Source organism: Lissotriton vulgaris, chromosome 1_2 (assembly GCF_964263255.1).
Source record: "Lissotriton vulgaris chromosome 1_2, aLisVul1.2, whole genome shotgun sequence".
In the NCBI taxonomy this organism is placed as follows: Eukaryota; Metazoa; Chordata; class Amphibia; order Caudata; family Salamandridae; genus Lissotriton; species Lissotriton vulgaris.
This window is the reverse complement of record NC_141686.1, coordinates 31,014,363-31,027,748: the sequence shown is the minus strand read 5'-3', so window position 1 is coordinate 31,027,748 and position 13,386 is coordinate 31,014,363. Positions and strand designations below refer to the sequence as shown.

The following is a 13,386-nucleotide window of genomic DNA, read 5'->3' as shown; positions in this document are numbered from 1 at the left end:
AAGCTAAGTGAGCCGTGCTGAGCTTACAACCTAGGATCTGCATATTTCTAATCGATTTGGGCGGTGATTGCTTTGTTCATAGAGCTGTCTTGGACTTGGTTTTTGTAGTCGTCCCAATTGGGATCAAGCTATGTTAAAGTTGGACGATATAACCTACACTAAAGTCAGGAAATATTTGACTATTTTGTGTCATTAACCACAGTTCAATAGTAAATCCTTATGATGTGGATAGTAAACACAGAGATGTTTAAGTGAGAATTCATGTGCTACTATTTCTGTCTCTGTGTGGCTATTAGATGAGGGTGTGACTTGGCAAGTTTAGGACTTTGCGATATTCTTCTTATTTGCATTTATTTTAGTTGTGGAATTTGTCAGTGTAACTTCATTTGATGACACGTTGTCAAGCTGTCTTTATTAGCAAATGCAACACCAATACAAAGTTATAAAAAAAAAAAAACAGACAAGACAACCAGAAGCTGTTTACGTCCTTGTGTCCTTTGTCCTTACTTACCTAACAAGCTTTTACCAATTTTACTGGTCTGAGAGACCGAGCATTTGACGGCCTTCGTTTTTTCTTGTGCTCACTAACTACAGGCACTTGGCTGAACTAAGGGTTTGCTGTGAAAGTTCCCTCCTCCACTGCTTCATATAAAGTCATCTGATGGAGAGTCCTCGTGCATGCTGTGCACACGGAAACACCCAAAGCAAGCAGAGCCCTCGCCTTACTCATGTTATCCAGTAGTGGGCCCTCTTGCGTGCTGTTTGTCTGTTTTCATCTCCACTAAAACACATTTTTTGTTTCACTTCCAAAACGACCATTATGATGAGTTTCTGCACACAACCAATGCGCTGTTGTGTCGTTTTAACTGGCACTCGTGACTCGGTGCATTGCAATCTGCCACAGTAAATATTCCACAGTAAACCACATCACATGTAGAGTTCTTTGTTGTATAGAAACCCACTGTGTGACAGTTGTTTAACCCAGCTCCCCACTGACGTTGTTTTGTCCAGTGCTTAATTTGTAAAAATAATTAAATAAGTGCAGAAGCCCACTGTTTTTCAAGAAGCACACCACCAGCGCCGCCTAGTTGTGATTTCACCTCATACCTCTTTCCTCCACCATGATCAGTGAGTGTGCCCTTATCTCATTCTTGCAGGTTCTGTTTCATTCTTGCTTTCAGTCTTAATCACTGTTTTCCTGTGTTTAACTTTTCCCTGCCTGTCCCCCTTTCTTCCTTTCCCTCTCTTGTTCTGGGTCAAAAATCAGCTTGGTCCCCAAAAACAAGGGCCTTTCGAACCACAGATTCAAAGCAAGCACTTGTTTTGTCAAATCTCTTAAATCCCCTTGCCTCAATTAAGAACTATGTGTATCTGAGACTATGCACTGGTCTTCAATGGCGAGAAGAGCAAAAACTTAAGAGTGTAAATATTTTGTCCAAAGTTACATTGTGGCTATCATTGCCTTAATTTTGTAATAAGGGGAGACATAGGTAGGCATTAATCATCAAGATTCATCCATAAGATTGCAGTATTCCTTTCATTTCAATGTCTCCTGCTTTATGACAATATTCTTTTTTAGGCTTTTCAGATGACGATAGAATCTTTTCAACAAAGGAATGAAACGTTTAAGACGGCCGCCACAAAGGAATGTGAAGATCCGCCTCCTGAGATTTCTGTGAGTTACTCACTGTTAATTGATGCTGTATTACTATTACTCTAGATGTCTTTCCATTATACTGACTGACCGCCATAAACTGTGCCTGGGTGCATGTAAAACAAGCCTGCCAAAGTAGAACAACCTGAGTGTCTTACTCTTAGCGTTGAGGGTTTCAACAGGGCCCGTGCACAAAAGTTTCCATTTTACAAATTCATGTTTAAACTTGACATCTTTTTTAGATGGTGACTTTTAACATGCTTTGCATGTACATGATAGCGTAAACAGAAAGTGTTCTGCTTGCAACGCACATTTCTTCATAAGCGTTTTATCGTGACACTGTACATCATGTTCAAGGATAAAGTACACTGAGCACACTTTCCTTGTAGTCTGTTGTCCTTTTGGAGGCAGCTCTGAATCGGTAAGATAGATAATAACATTGTCAAAGGACCTCAGACACAGTGCAAATGGAATCGGTTTTGATTATATAAACAGCTTCTGAGCTTTGGCTCATCAGAGGAGCACTTCCATGGAAAATCCTGGACTCTAGCCTGTGACTCATTGCCAGCTGTGCTGATTTCCATCACTATCCTGAAAAGGACGGTGGCATGTTCTACACCAAATCACCAGATTGGCTTCCGGATACATCACTCATACAGGCAAATGGGGAGCTAAGCTGCACCACAAGATCTGGAAGAATGCACTTCTTGCTACACTCTTTAGAATAGAGTGAGTCATAGGTACGACTATCATTATGAGATATATATTCATATAATCATTGCAACATTATCATGGTAAAATTAGTAATCCTCTTCCCCATTCTTGTAATGCTGGGAACAATGCTTTCTTTCCTTCTACTTATAATTGCAGCTCATGAATTTTACATAAGAATCCAATTGCTTCAATAAATGTTTGAAATGTCAATTTGCATTTTTTTTGTAGCTCCCTTTGGGTATGCCTATGGTAACTATGAAAGGGTAGATCTGTTTCCAAAATTTCCTTGAGGGAGTCAGAGTGGCTATGTTCTAAGGTTGCAGACCCCATCCTGTTCCGTTAAGGGGTCCTGATGGCACACTGTGAGCTAGCCAGGAATTGGGCCAACATATTCTGATTATGTGCATTGACAAAGTCCCCACATTTTTACGCCTATGTTGTAGAAACGCACAGTCTTACTTGGTTAGTATGAACTATACGATATTAGGAGGAACCTCTATGAGTTTTATTTTGACTTGTACTGGGTGCTCCCTTGTGTCTGGACAAAGCTATATCTCTCTGAAGAGTTATAATTAGAGCGAAAAACTGTGTCGGGGGTTGCTTTTACTCATTTCAGGTTGGCTTGAGTTGGTACATTTTTTTATATTTATTTATCCATTGGGTTTGTTATGCAGTTAACCTAGGTTTATTAGGGGGAAAAAATTCTTTCTGAAGTTTAAAAAAACTGATTTTGTTGCCCAAAAAGGGTTTCCCTGTTAGTTTATTGTAAGAATGTTTTTCATTGCTTTTTCATGACCCAATTAAAATCACATGGGAACAATTCCAAAACTTTAGTGCAGAGGGACAAAACACAGAGTTTACTACATTGAGCTTTTACTGGCTGCCATCCCTCTCTACTTAAGAGGAGCTATGTGGTGTTGCGGTAGATCGTAGATCGACATCGAAGTAGCCACAACATAGCTCATCTTCCTCCTTCACCAATTGAAAAGGTGCAAACTGACCTGTAGCACACTAAGAGCCTGATTCCAGTGGCGTGATGTCTCCATGGGTAATATTGCCCACCCAAGTCCCAGTTTCACCCAGAAAAAACAAATGTGTTTCTTTGCACAATTTCCTCCTACACAAAGCAGGATGAAAATATGCGTGAAACGGATCTGGAATCAGGAGCCACATGTGGTATTGGACCAATAATTTTAGGTCTGACATGTTATTATCCATTTTGGGCCTAGAAATTTGGATGGCTGGAAATTTGGATGGAGATATCATCTGCATTCAGTAACCTTGGTACGGTATCTCCTCCTCCTCCTGTTACCGGTTAACTTTGAATTTGGACATTAATGAGTTAACTGCTGTCAGAATATTTGTTTTAAAGAGGAATCTGAAATACTTATTGCACTTTGAGAGTAAATCATGGTGAATGCCAAAGATGCAGAACCAAAAACGGGACTTTTCACAACAGCGTAATAAGACTAGGTGTTATAAGAGCAATCTGAGGATAGCAAAGATATACCTTTGCTTCACCTTAGCCAGTCATCTCCTTGTGTTTTGCCTTGTGTCAAGACAGTCCCCAAGAGTAAAACTGAACCCATTCTGTTCATAAGATGGAATCAAGTCTTTAGGAATCACTTAGCAACTCCCACTTATGATTCCTCTTAAATATGACCCATTCTTTGTATTTGTTTTTGCTTTTTTGTTCAGTGTTATTCTTAAACTGATGACATGGAGCTTTATTGCGTGCCATCGGTGAATTGCACTTTTTTTCATATACAGGTCTTAATGCTTACACACAATTGAAATAATTATTTTCCCTAAAAATGTTATGTTGCTGGTGTTCTAGACAGAAATTTAATATTATTGGAGTTTTAGAATTATTTTCCCTAACAGATATGTATTGTTATGTTTTAGAAAGCTGAGCTTGGAAAGAGGGCTCCACGATGGGTACGGGACCATGAAGTGACCATGTGTAAGGAATGCCAAGAGCCTTTTAATGCGCTGACACGACGGAGGCATCATTGTCGAGCTTGTGGGAAAGTAAGTTGAAATCCGATTGGCAAGTTTACCTAATTACTTCCCTCTGCACAAGAGTCAATTAGAGAAAACATAAACAGTGGTTATGCTTAGTGTTGTAACTACATTTACAGCAGCTTAGCTAGTGTGCATGTGTCGGTGTGTATGGAACCTTGGAGTGCATGATGTCAGCGTGGAATGTTGGTATGCCTAGTGGACTGGAGGAGTGACAGTTGGATTGAGTGGGTGAGCTATGAAGATCAGCTCCTGGTGGGGCCATGTACTAGCTTGGATCAATTTTGTACCATCTTCAATGATCCTGTAACCAACATCCTTGATCCTGTAACTACATAATAAATCTCTACTTGGATCTACCTCATGACTACCATTATACATCATTTCACTTAGCATTTAGTAATATTTACTTAGCTCCAACTTTAGGTCTGTTAACACCTTTCACTAAGATCAGGCAAAACTCCCTTGCATGTTAGCTCTTGGATCTCGAGATGTGTGACCTTCTTGATGTTCTCAGATGGGCTTTCACCCTAGGATAGGAATGGAAACCTCTTTGGTCACCTTGCTAAATGAACTTAGAAGGGGTTAAATGGGGACTTCACTGTAGGTCTAATATTCCTTTTCATCACCTGTGATACAATACAATGGATCGCACCATTTTCATACATTGTATGATGTCATTCAACCTGTAAGGGCTCTTTGGTTTCTTCCTCCCTGTCCGGCCACAAACAGTCTTTTGTGAGTTCTCCCTTTTGAAACAAGAGATCACACTTAAAGTTGCCAAGACTCCTATTTGTTCCCATCCTTTTCAATATTTACATGCAACCTTTTTAAAGATTATTAAATCTTGTGTTGCTGAAACTATCCTTTGCTAATGAAACTCATCTGATCCTGCTCATTAACTGCCCTCCATCTGAGGTACAGAACACCCTCCCAGACCGTTTCTCAGCTATCTAGGCCTGGATGAGCAGAAATTCTAGAAGCTCAAATTCAGCAAAACAAACACACTGATTCTGGACAAGGGCAGTCTGTGAAATTCTGCTTTCAGCTCATCGAAACAGGTCCAGTGCCATCTCCTATTGCCAAGGTTGATGGTCATGGGTTCTATTTACATACAGACCTTAAACTAAAAGATGAGCTTAATTCTGTTGCAGCATCTTGATTCTTTCAGATACAGCTGTTAAGAATGATCCCTCTCATTTGTGCCGCAGCACCCGTGAGCCCTGGTAGTAGGAGTGGCAATCCTCTCAAGCATAGATCGTGCCAACATTTACTCCTTGGGTCTTTCTGTGTGCTTGATCCAGAAGTTGCAGGGAGAAATGAAATAGCAGGCAGATTTCTGAAGCTTCCATTGCTTCCAACATATTCAATTCAAGGAACTCTGTTCTTCCTTGCACCCTGTCCAGTCTATGGATGCATCCAGACGTATCCATTCCTGACATTCCCACCATGTTAACCAGTGTTTTTCCACTCAGGTGTCTCATCCCTTCTCTCTGTCCCACATTTTAAACAGGCACATCTGGGTGGCAGGCTGACAGTTATAGAAGCAGCTGATGATTGTGCTTATCCTGCTGGCTACCCACTCTACTATCTTCGAGGTCGTCAAACGTAATCTTTTCTGTTAGCATGGACCTCCACGGGCCACTCGTATAGGGTGGACTGTTCTTTCCTTATTTAAGGCCTGGCATGAAGATACCTTGAGTTGAACGATGTACTGACAACTCGCTCACTGAATCACTTGCCAAAAAACACTGAAGGCAGCTCTGGTAATGCTGAGGTATAGACGAGAGCAAAACCTTGACAAATACAGTGTATACTCCATATCACTAATAGTGTGCTAAAGTGTAAGCAGTGGTAACAAGATGATACACTACTCAATATACAGACCAAAGCAGGCTGTGAGAAGAGTTTACACAAATTCCTAGACGATGCAAGTGTGGAAAAGCTGTAAACATTAGTATATTCTTTCTCATTTTTAATGTGTGAACATTGGAAAGACATATCGGTATCTTCTGGCTTCAGTATGGTACATGACTATTAAATACACATACTCTAAGTAAACTATGTCTGTTAAGCAGTAGTTTTGCAAAAACATTTAAAAACACTCAGTATGTGATAACAGAATTTGATATTACACTCTGTGTTTTTGTTTAAAAAAAATGATATATCTGTAGTGCATGCCTAATAGTAACCACCTAATTCAACAGTTAAGCATTTAAATAAAGTGAAACTCATTGAAAAAATAGTTATTTGTTCACTTAGTTATGGTACACAGCCATCCTGGAAGTCAACAAGTTCCTCACGCCTGTCTCCTGCTTTTTCCACTGACTACATTTAACCATAGGAGGACAGCGGGTTGCTGAGAAAAGTTATTGAGCCAGTCTTCATTGATTGAAAATCCCCAAAAATCCGGTGGGATTGAAATCGGTTTTTGATTGGAGGGCTACGTTGATGTTAATTTTAACTGATAATCTTATATAGTGCTGTTTTAGTGTTCATCTGATGTGGTTATTAGCTGTTTATCAGTATTAATACTGTGAGCGCATAAAGCAGCTCCCATAAATTCACGGAATTTACTGAAGTTTCCGGAGACAATGATGAAGCCCTTATAGGCAGTGAGCTCCTCCTAGTTTGTTTGCCCCGCACATATACTAAACTCCAGAATTGAGATGATGCCCTTTATTATGGAGATTATACATTCCTTCCTGGATTTAGGAATTGGTACTTTGTGAGCTTAAGAAAAATCCCTCTAAAAAGAGAAAAATTAAACACTGAAGACCTGAGTATTTTGTGCCATATTTCTTTGCTCCCCATACGTGGTAACATTTTGAGAGAGAGCGGTCACAAATGGAACTTCTACAGTATGTGGAATATAATCACCTCCTGGATGTATTCCAAGATGGATTTCGCCCAGGGTTAGGGTTGGGGCTAGTGGCTTCCTCTGTGGCGAGCAATCTCAGAATCTTGCAAATCAAAAGTGGACAGTTGTGTTATCTTTCAGTCTCCTTTGGTACCATCGATCACCAAGTCCACTTGCATCTGCTATGTGAAGTGGGGCTTGAGATCATCATCCCAAGTGGGGCTTGGGATGATGGCCTTTTCTTGTTTTTATCCTTCCGGGTTGTTCACAGGCAAGTGTTTCAACTGGGGCTTTATAGTTCACAGCCCAAAGTGCTAAAATGGAGCATTACATTCTTTCTCTGATTCGATTAAACCTCGACCTAAGGCCTCTGGCAACTCTGTTCATGGGTAAAGTTACCTGCTATATTTATGTGTATGATACACGATCAGTGTATTAGCGGAAATCAACACTTAGTGACAGGCTTTAAAGAGCACTGAATAGTTTAATGGGGTAGATGAACGTCTTAAAACTGAGCACATTCAAGTCAAAAATATCCTGGTTTTCTAAAAAAAACTCTCTGGTAAGACACTCTGTGGCCAGCATCCTTGCGTCTGCCCTGCTCCAATGAAGGTGGTCCGGTACTCAGTCATCCTAATTGACTACTTTGGACTTTAGTACCCGGTTTTGTGTGGTGATAAAAGCTTTACATTGCAGCCTCCATATTTCAAAACCTATATTTCCCTGTTTGTCTTTCTCTCAGAGGATCACAGTCGTGCATGCGTTTTTTTGTGCAGTCTGGATTGGACTTCTGTCATGAAATCTGCCTGGGCTTCCCAAGATGAGAGTGAATTAACTACAAATAATCAGAATCCCACTGTGAGGCTCATTTTCAATCTGCTGAAGTTTGAGAGCTCTTCCTCGTATCTGTCAAGATAAGCTGCTTGCCTGTTTTATAAGCAAAAACAATAACGACCCCTCTTTTCTGAATAAGGAATTTGTATGTCCCCCATCCAGATCTGTGATCTCAACCTTTGGCCCTACTCGCCATCCCACAAAGCAAAACCAAGAGGTTTGGTGGAAGATCTTTCAGGTTTACAGCTTCAGAACTCTGAAGTAGTAGTTCGCTATGTATATTAAGTAGGTTTAGGAAAAGTAAAAAACGTGTCCTGGCAAGATCCTTAGGCCTGTGGTCTATTGAGTAATCTGTCCTGCAACCCTAATCCAACTAGACAGTGTCCTCTGGGGAGCACCAAGAGACTCATAGAGAGAGAATGTAGCACTTTATAAATGTACCCAACTAAAGAAAGAAAGTAAGTAACTCTGTCAACTTGGTAGAACCTGTATTGGTTTTCAATCATACACCAAGCACCCAGAAATAGATTGATACATAAACCAAATGTCCGCAATACAATTACCAAAAAGTATTGTATTGTATTGTATTGTATTGTTATTTATATAGCGCGGTTGCTGCCCAATGGGCGTCCAAGCGCTGAAGTGTGGAGACAGAACTCAGAAGACAGAACTGGGAGTGACGGAGGGTTATGATTCGATGGATTTGGCAAACAAGTAGGTTTTCAATTGTTTGCGGAAGGAGAGTAGGTTTGGATTAGTTCGATGATGCAAAGGAAGTGAGTTCCACATCTTAGAGGCGTTTAGGGAGAACATCCTTCCTCCGGACCTAGCTCTTTTCACTCTGGGTACCGTGGCCAGGAAGGCCTCCGTGGATCGAAGGTTTCTCTTTGGGTGGTATTGGGTGACTAGCTGTGCGATGATAGCTGGACCAGACTTCCAGAAGGCCCGGTGGGCAATACATAACGCCTTGAATGCCACTCTCTGTCGGACTGGAAGCCAGTGTAGGCTATTCAGTGCAGGTTTTGCTGTAAAACTAAACAGACACTATTTTAAACTGAGCACTATTTCAGCAAGTGCTGAAACAGCATGGCAGCCTATGTATCAGTTGTCCGTCACGACCTCTTTCCATGGGCACTATGAATTGAGAATATCCATCAAGTTAAAGAAATGCTGGTCAGTGACTCTGGTAGCGATTTAGAGAATTCTGTTCATGGAGCGGTGCTTCACATTCTCTCTTTTAATTCACTACTGAGAAACACAAAATACCTGCTTCCCTGCTCTACTTTTCCCATTGGATGATTCCTTCCTGCTGTGATGGACAGGACTCTAATGGAAATTGTGAGGTTGTTATAAGTTGTGTAAATTCTGCATCAGCACCCAATGGTAATCTAACATGTATAATGTTCTATAAATTCTGAAATCAACCCAGTAGTGATGATACTGTGTATAATCTAAGATGCATTATGCGTTGTAAAGATCCCATGGGACAAATTAGGATTGGAAAACTAAAAGTAAAGTTTATTCTTCCATGAATACATTTATCCCTCTAGCTGCTTTTGCTCTCTCTTTTAACGATATCTGTCATTTTTCAAGGTATGTTTTTTTCACAACACTGCATAATTATTACAACATAATTTGTTTTTACTGTATCTTTATTGTTTCAAATCAAAAGTGAGTTCTCCATGAATAATTTTCAAGTGTTCACTCGCACTTCGCATAGCAGACATCATAGAGTAGGTCTCCTTTGGTCTTATTTGTATATACTATCCATTTCTTTGAATATAGGTTGGCTAGCGACTTCTGTTAACAATGAGGAGGAATTATCACCAGGTCCTTCATACTCCAGCCTGTCTCTCTTCCCGGTTAAACCCACTTCCCTGTAACAAATTAAAAGGAATTAACAACGGGTTCTACATATTATAGTCTATCTACCTGCCCTTGACTAAATCCCCCCCATCCCGTTTACTCCGCCCCTCCTACCCCCACAGCCCCATTATACTCTAGATAACCATTCCCCTTCCCAACAAGTTCTTCACTTTGCTGGAAAACGTAAGTGTTGCTTCCAATTCCCTTCCTTCGACTTTCATTTGTTAGATGCATCTCCTGTTTCCACTCCTCATATAAAAGACCCATTCCACCTCCTTTTAAGGTGCTTGCGAGTCTCCCTTCTGCAGGAGTTTGTATTGGTGTTCCCCCTTCTGCAAATTTAAAAGAAAAGAAGTCCCTGAGCTTAAGGATATCCCTTACGTCGTCATACAACCAGCCAAAAATTATTGTGGAAGGCAGTACTCGACCCAAAGAATAACCGTACGATCCAGTTGGAACTATATTTGCTCATTAAATAGTGACTAACGTCAGTTTGGGAACTCTGTGTAAGGTAAAATAAAACCATGCAACAATTAAGAACAATCTACTATGAAAAACAGTTAAAACCATCAGTTTATTTCTTAAGAGTTAATGACATATCTAAGCTTCACAATACATGATTCAAACATTTCATATTTATACAACGATATACAGTAAAAAAAAAACAAGAGTCGACGCAGCGTTTCGGTGTCTTATGTGGATGGGCACACCTTCTTCGGGACGTTTTTTTTTGAAAATCACTAAAAAGAAATACAACAATTAAAATTTACTTCCAGCGGAGTCCTAATGCATACTGACGTTAGAAATTACATTTTAGCTTCTAGTAATGTATCATCCTATAAAGTCACATGTTACAGCGCCTATAGCGTACAAATATTGCAATTTAAACAAATCAAAAATTATACACAGTCCATTAATCACTGTTTCTTATGAAAGGCCCATTCACAGCTAATTGATCACAGATTTTTATACATGGCCCATGTTGTTTTTGATACCTTACATGTACATTGACTCGCTATTTCACCTTCAAGTATATATCTCTTTCTTTTAAGGAATTCAATATCACAACATGCCTCGAGTTTAGAGGGATTTGAGGTAACCGATTACACCTAGATGATACAGCTTCTTATTCTTTTAGCGACGTATCTTGCAGTTTTGGTAATGGATTTTAAAAAAAAATTCCACCTAGAGGATAACTTTTATGAAAAAGTTTACTCAAAACCCTATTTACTAATGTTTCATATGACCATCCAAGCTTCTATATCTTCTATGTCAAGAGGTCAGGTAATCAAAAAAGGCTTCCTACCTGAGTCAAAATATTGCATTAACGGGATAGTTGCTGTATCAAGGGTGACCACCGTATGGGTAATGAGATCAGACACGATTGTGCTAGAAATAGACAGAAATGCACGATATTTTGTTTATCCTGTTAAACACTCATGTAATGAATAAGAGTCTTTTATTAAAGTCAAACCTTAATACCTCTTTTTTAAAATGCTGAATGCAATCCTATCATGGAGTCATTTGTAAAGGAAGTCTTGCGACTGCTGGACAGATAAAAGAGGGAAACGTCTTGGTACTTGCTTCCTTCTGCCGTTTTGTTTATATCCGTATTACGGCTTTTAGTCTAAGAGGAAAATTTCCCCATGTTAGTATCAGTATACACCTACCCTTAGACCTACGACATCTAAAACATTATACTAATGTCGTTTGTCTCCAATATTACTACAACATCTAAAACATTATAGTAAGTTAGTTTATCTCCAATTTTACTAGTTGGATATAGCCCATAGATTTTACTACTATGCCTTAACCTTGGTAGTAAGTTCTCAATCGTTAATAAGACAACAAGCACACTGCTTCGTTTGTCTCCGATTTTGTTAGTTAGATGTGACGCCATAATTTAACTACCCTTTCTTAACTTAGGCAGACGATTATTCATCATTAGGCGAGTCAAAAAGAAGCGCTGCACTTTAATACTAGTTACACTTCACTAAGAATTAACCTGCATAAGCTTCACTTAAAGTTAACCTGCATACAAGTTATTTTATCGAACATTTAACAAGCTCGAAGGGCCATTACCCAAACGGCTCTCACTATTCTAAGCCCACATACCTTCTTATAACGCAGCGGCCTCCCTGTCACCAGGTCTTGGTACAGCTTTCTGGTGTAATGGAGGTCTTCTAATTCCGCCGTTTATATAGCGCCATAAAGGTCAAGGGTCAAGGGTTACTGTAGGCTCCCCAGTCAGGTGCTACCCGTCGGCCATGTTGAAACGGGTATTGTTATCAAAACAAACTCCATCCCGTATTAACAATGTTTTAGAAAGTTTTCTTTATGCTTTTTAATTTTTACTCCCGTTTTACCCGCTTACTCTTTTGTCACGTATTGTACCTGGATCGATTGTTCGTTTATAATATACATTCAATCTAATCGAGGATGTGATATGTTCTATACTCGACTCGGCGGCTAATGTCAATGTGTTTGCCATCTTGGAGTGGGTTTATTAAAGGTTTCGGGAAAATTTAACAAAATGTAATCCGTCTAATTTGTATTCCTTCGAATAATTCTATAGAATTATTTCGATCCGAGCGCTATGATATGGGCTTACTACTCATTATTATGAGCTTAGTATTCAGTATTATAAACTTAGTACTCATTACCTATATGCCGAATGAACTATCCTCAAAAATTACAAAAACTATTTATAGCTTAGATATGTCATTAACTCTTAAGAAATAAACTGATGGTTTTAACTGTTTTTCATAGTAGATTGTTCTTAATTGTTGCATGGTTTTATTTTACCTTACACAGAGTTCTCAAACTGACGTTAGTCCCTATTTAGTGAGCAAATATAGTTCCAACTGGATCGTACGGTTATTCTTTGGGTCGAGTACTGCCTTCCACAATCATTTTTGGCTGGTTGTATGACGACGTAAGGGGTATCCTTAAGCTCAGGGACTTCTTTTCTTTTAAATTTGTCCACCCTGTCCCGTATTGGTTCAGAGGGTACCTCCCTTTTTGGTTTTGGTATTAATCCTCCTTCTGCAAATGCAAAATAGACCATGTTTTCCATATGAAAACAGTTTTAGAACTCCCACCAAGTTTTTGTAGTAAAAATGCTCTTGGATTTATGTAAGGCACTGCTATGTGTGCTATTGCACTAAAGACAGGGACACCATATGCAAATTGGCGAGATTCTTTCCACCTACAAGGAGTAACCCTACCAGTCAAGGAGCCCACATGTATGTCATTTGGTTCTTGGACAGTGGTTGACTCTGTTACAATTCCAGGAGCCCTTGTAGTATGTCCCCGGGAACTTAGATGTTTACATTACCCACACCCAGAAGTTACTTTATCCATATATAATGTTAAATCCATTTTCAATTTACACTCAGTGGTAGTGTTACATGCTCTTGAGCAGCCAACCGGTTCA

At 39.7% G+C, this 13,386-nt stretch overlaps 1 protein-coding gene across 6 annotated transcripts in view; it reads left to right on the top strand.

The window, feature by feature from the left end:
- FGD4 (FYVE, RhoGEF and PH domain containing 4) overlaps positions 1 to 13,386 on the top strand; it is a 600,857-nt gene that overhangs the window by 568,564 nt on the left and 18,907 nt on the right. For all 6 annotated transcript variants that reach the window (XM_086952768.1, XM_086952772.1, XM_086952773.1 and 3 more), the window contains exons 13-14: positions 1,580 to 1,675; positions 4,274 to 4,399. In XM_086952768.1, the coding sequence (XP_086808894.1) occupies positions 1,580 to 1,675; positions 4,274 to 4,399 (222 nt within the window). The remainder of the gene's footprint in view (positions 1 to 1,579; positions 1,676 to 4,273; positions 4,400 to 13,386) is intronic.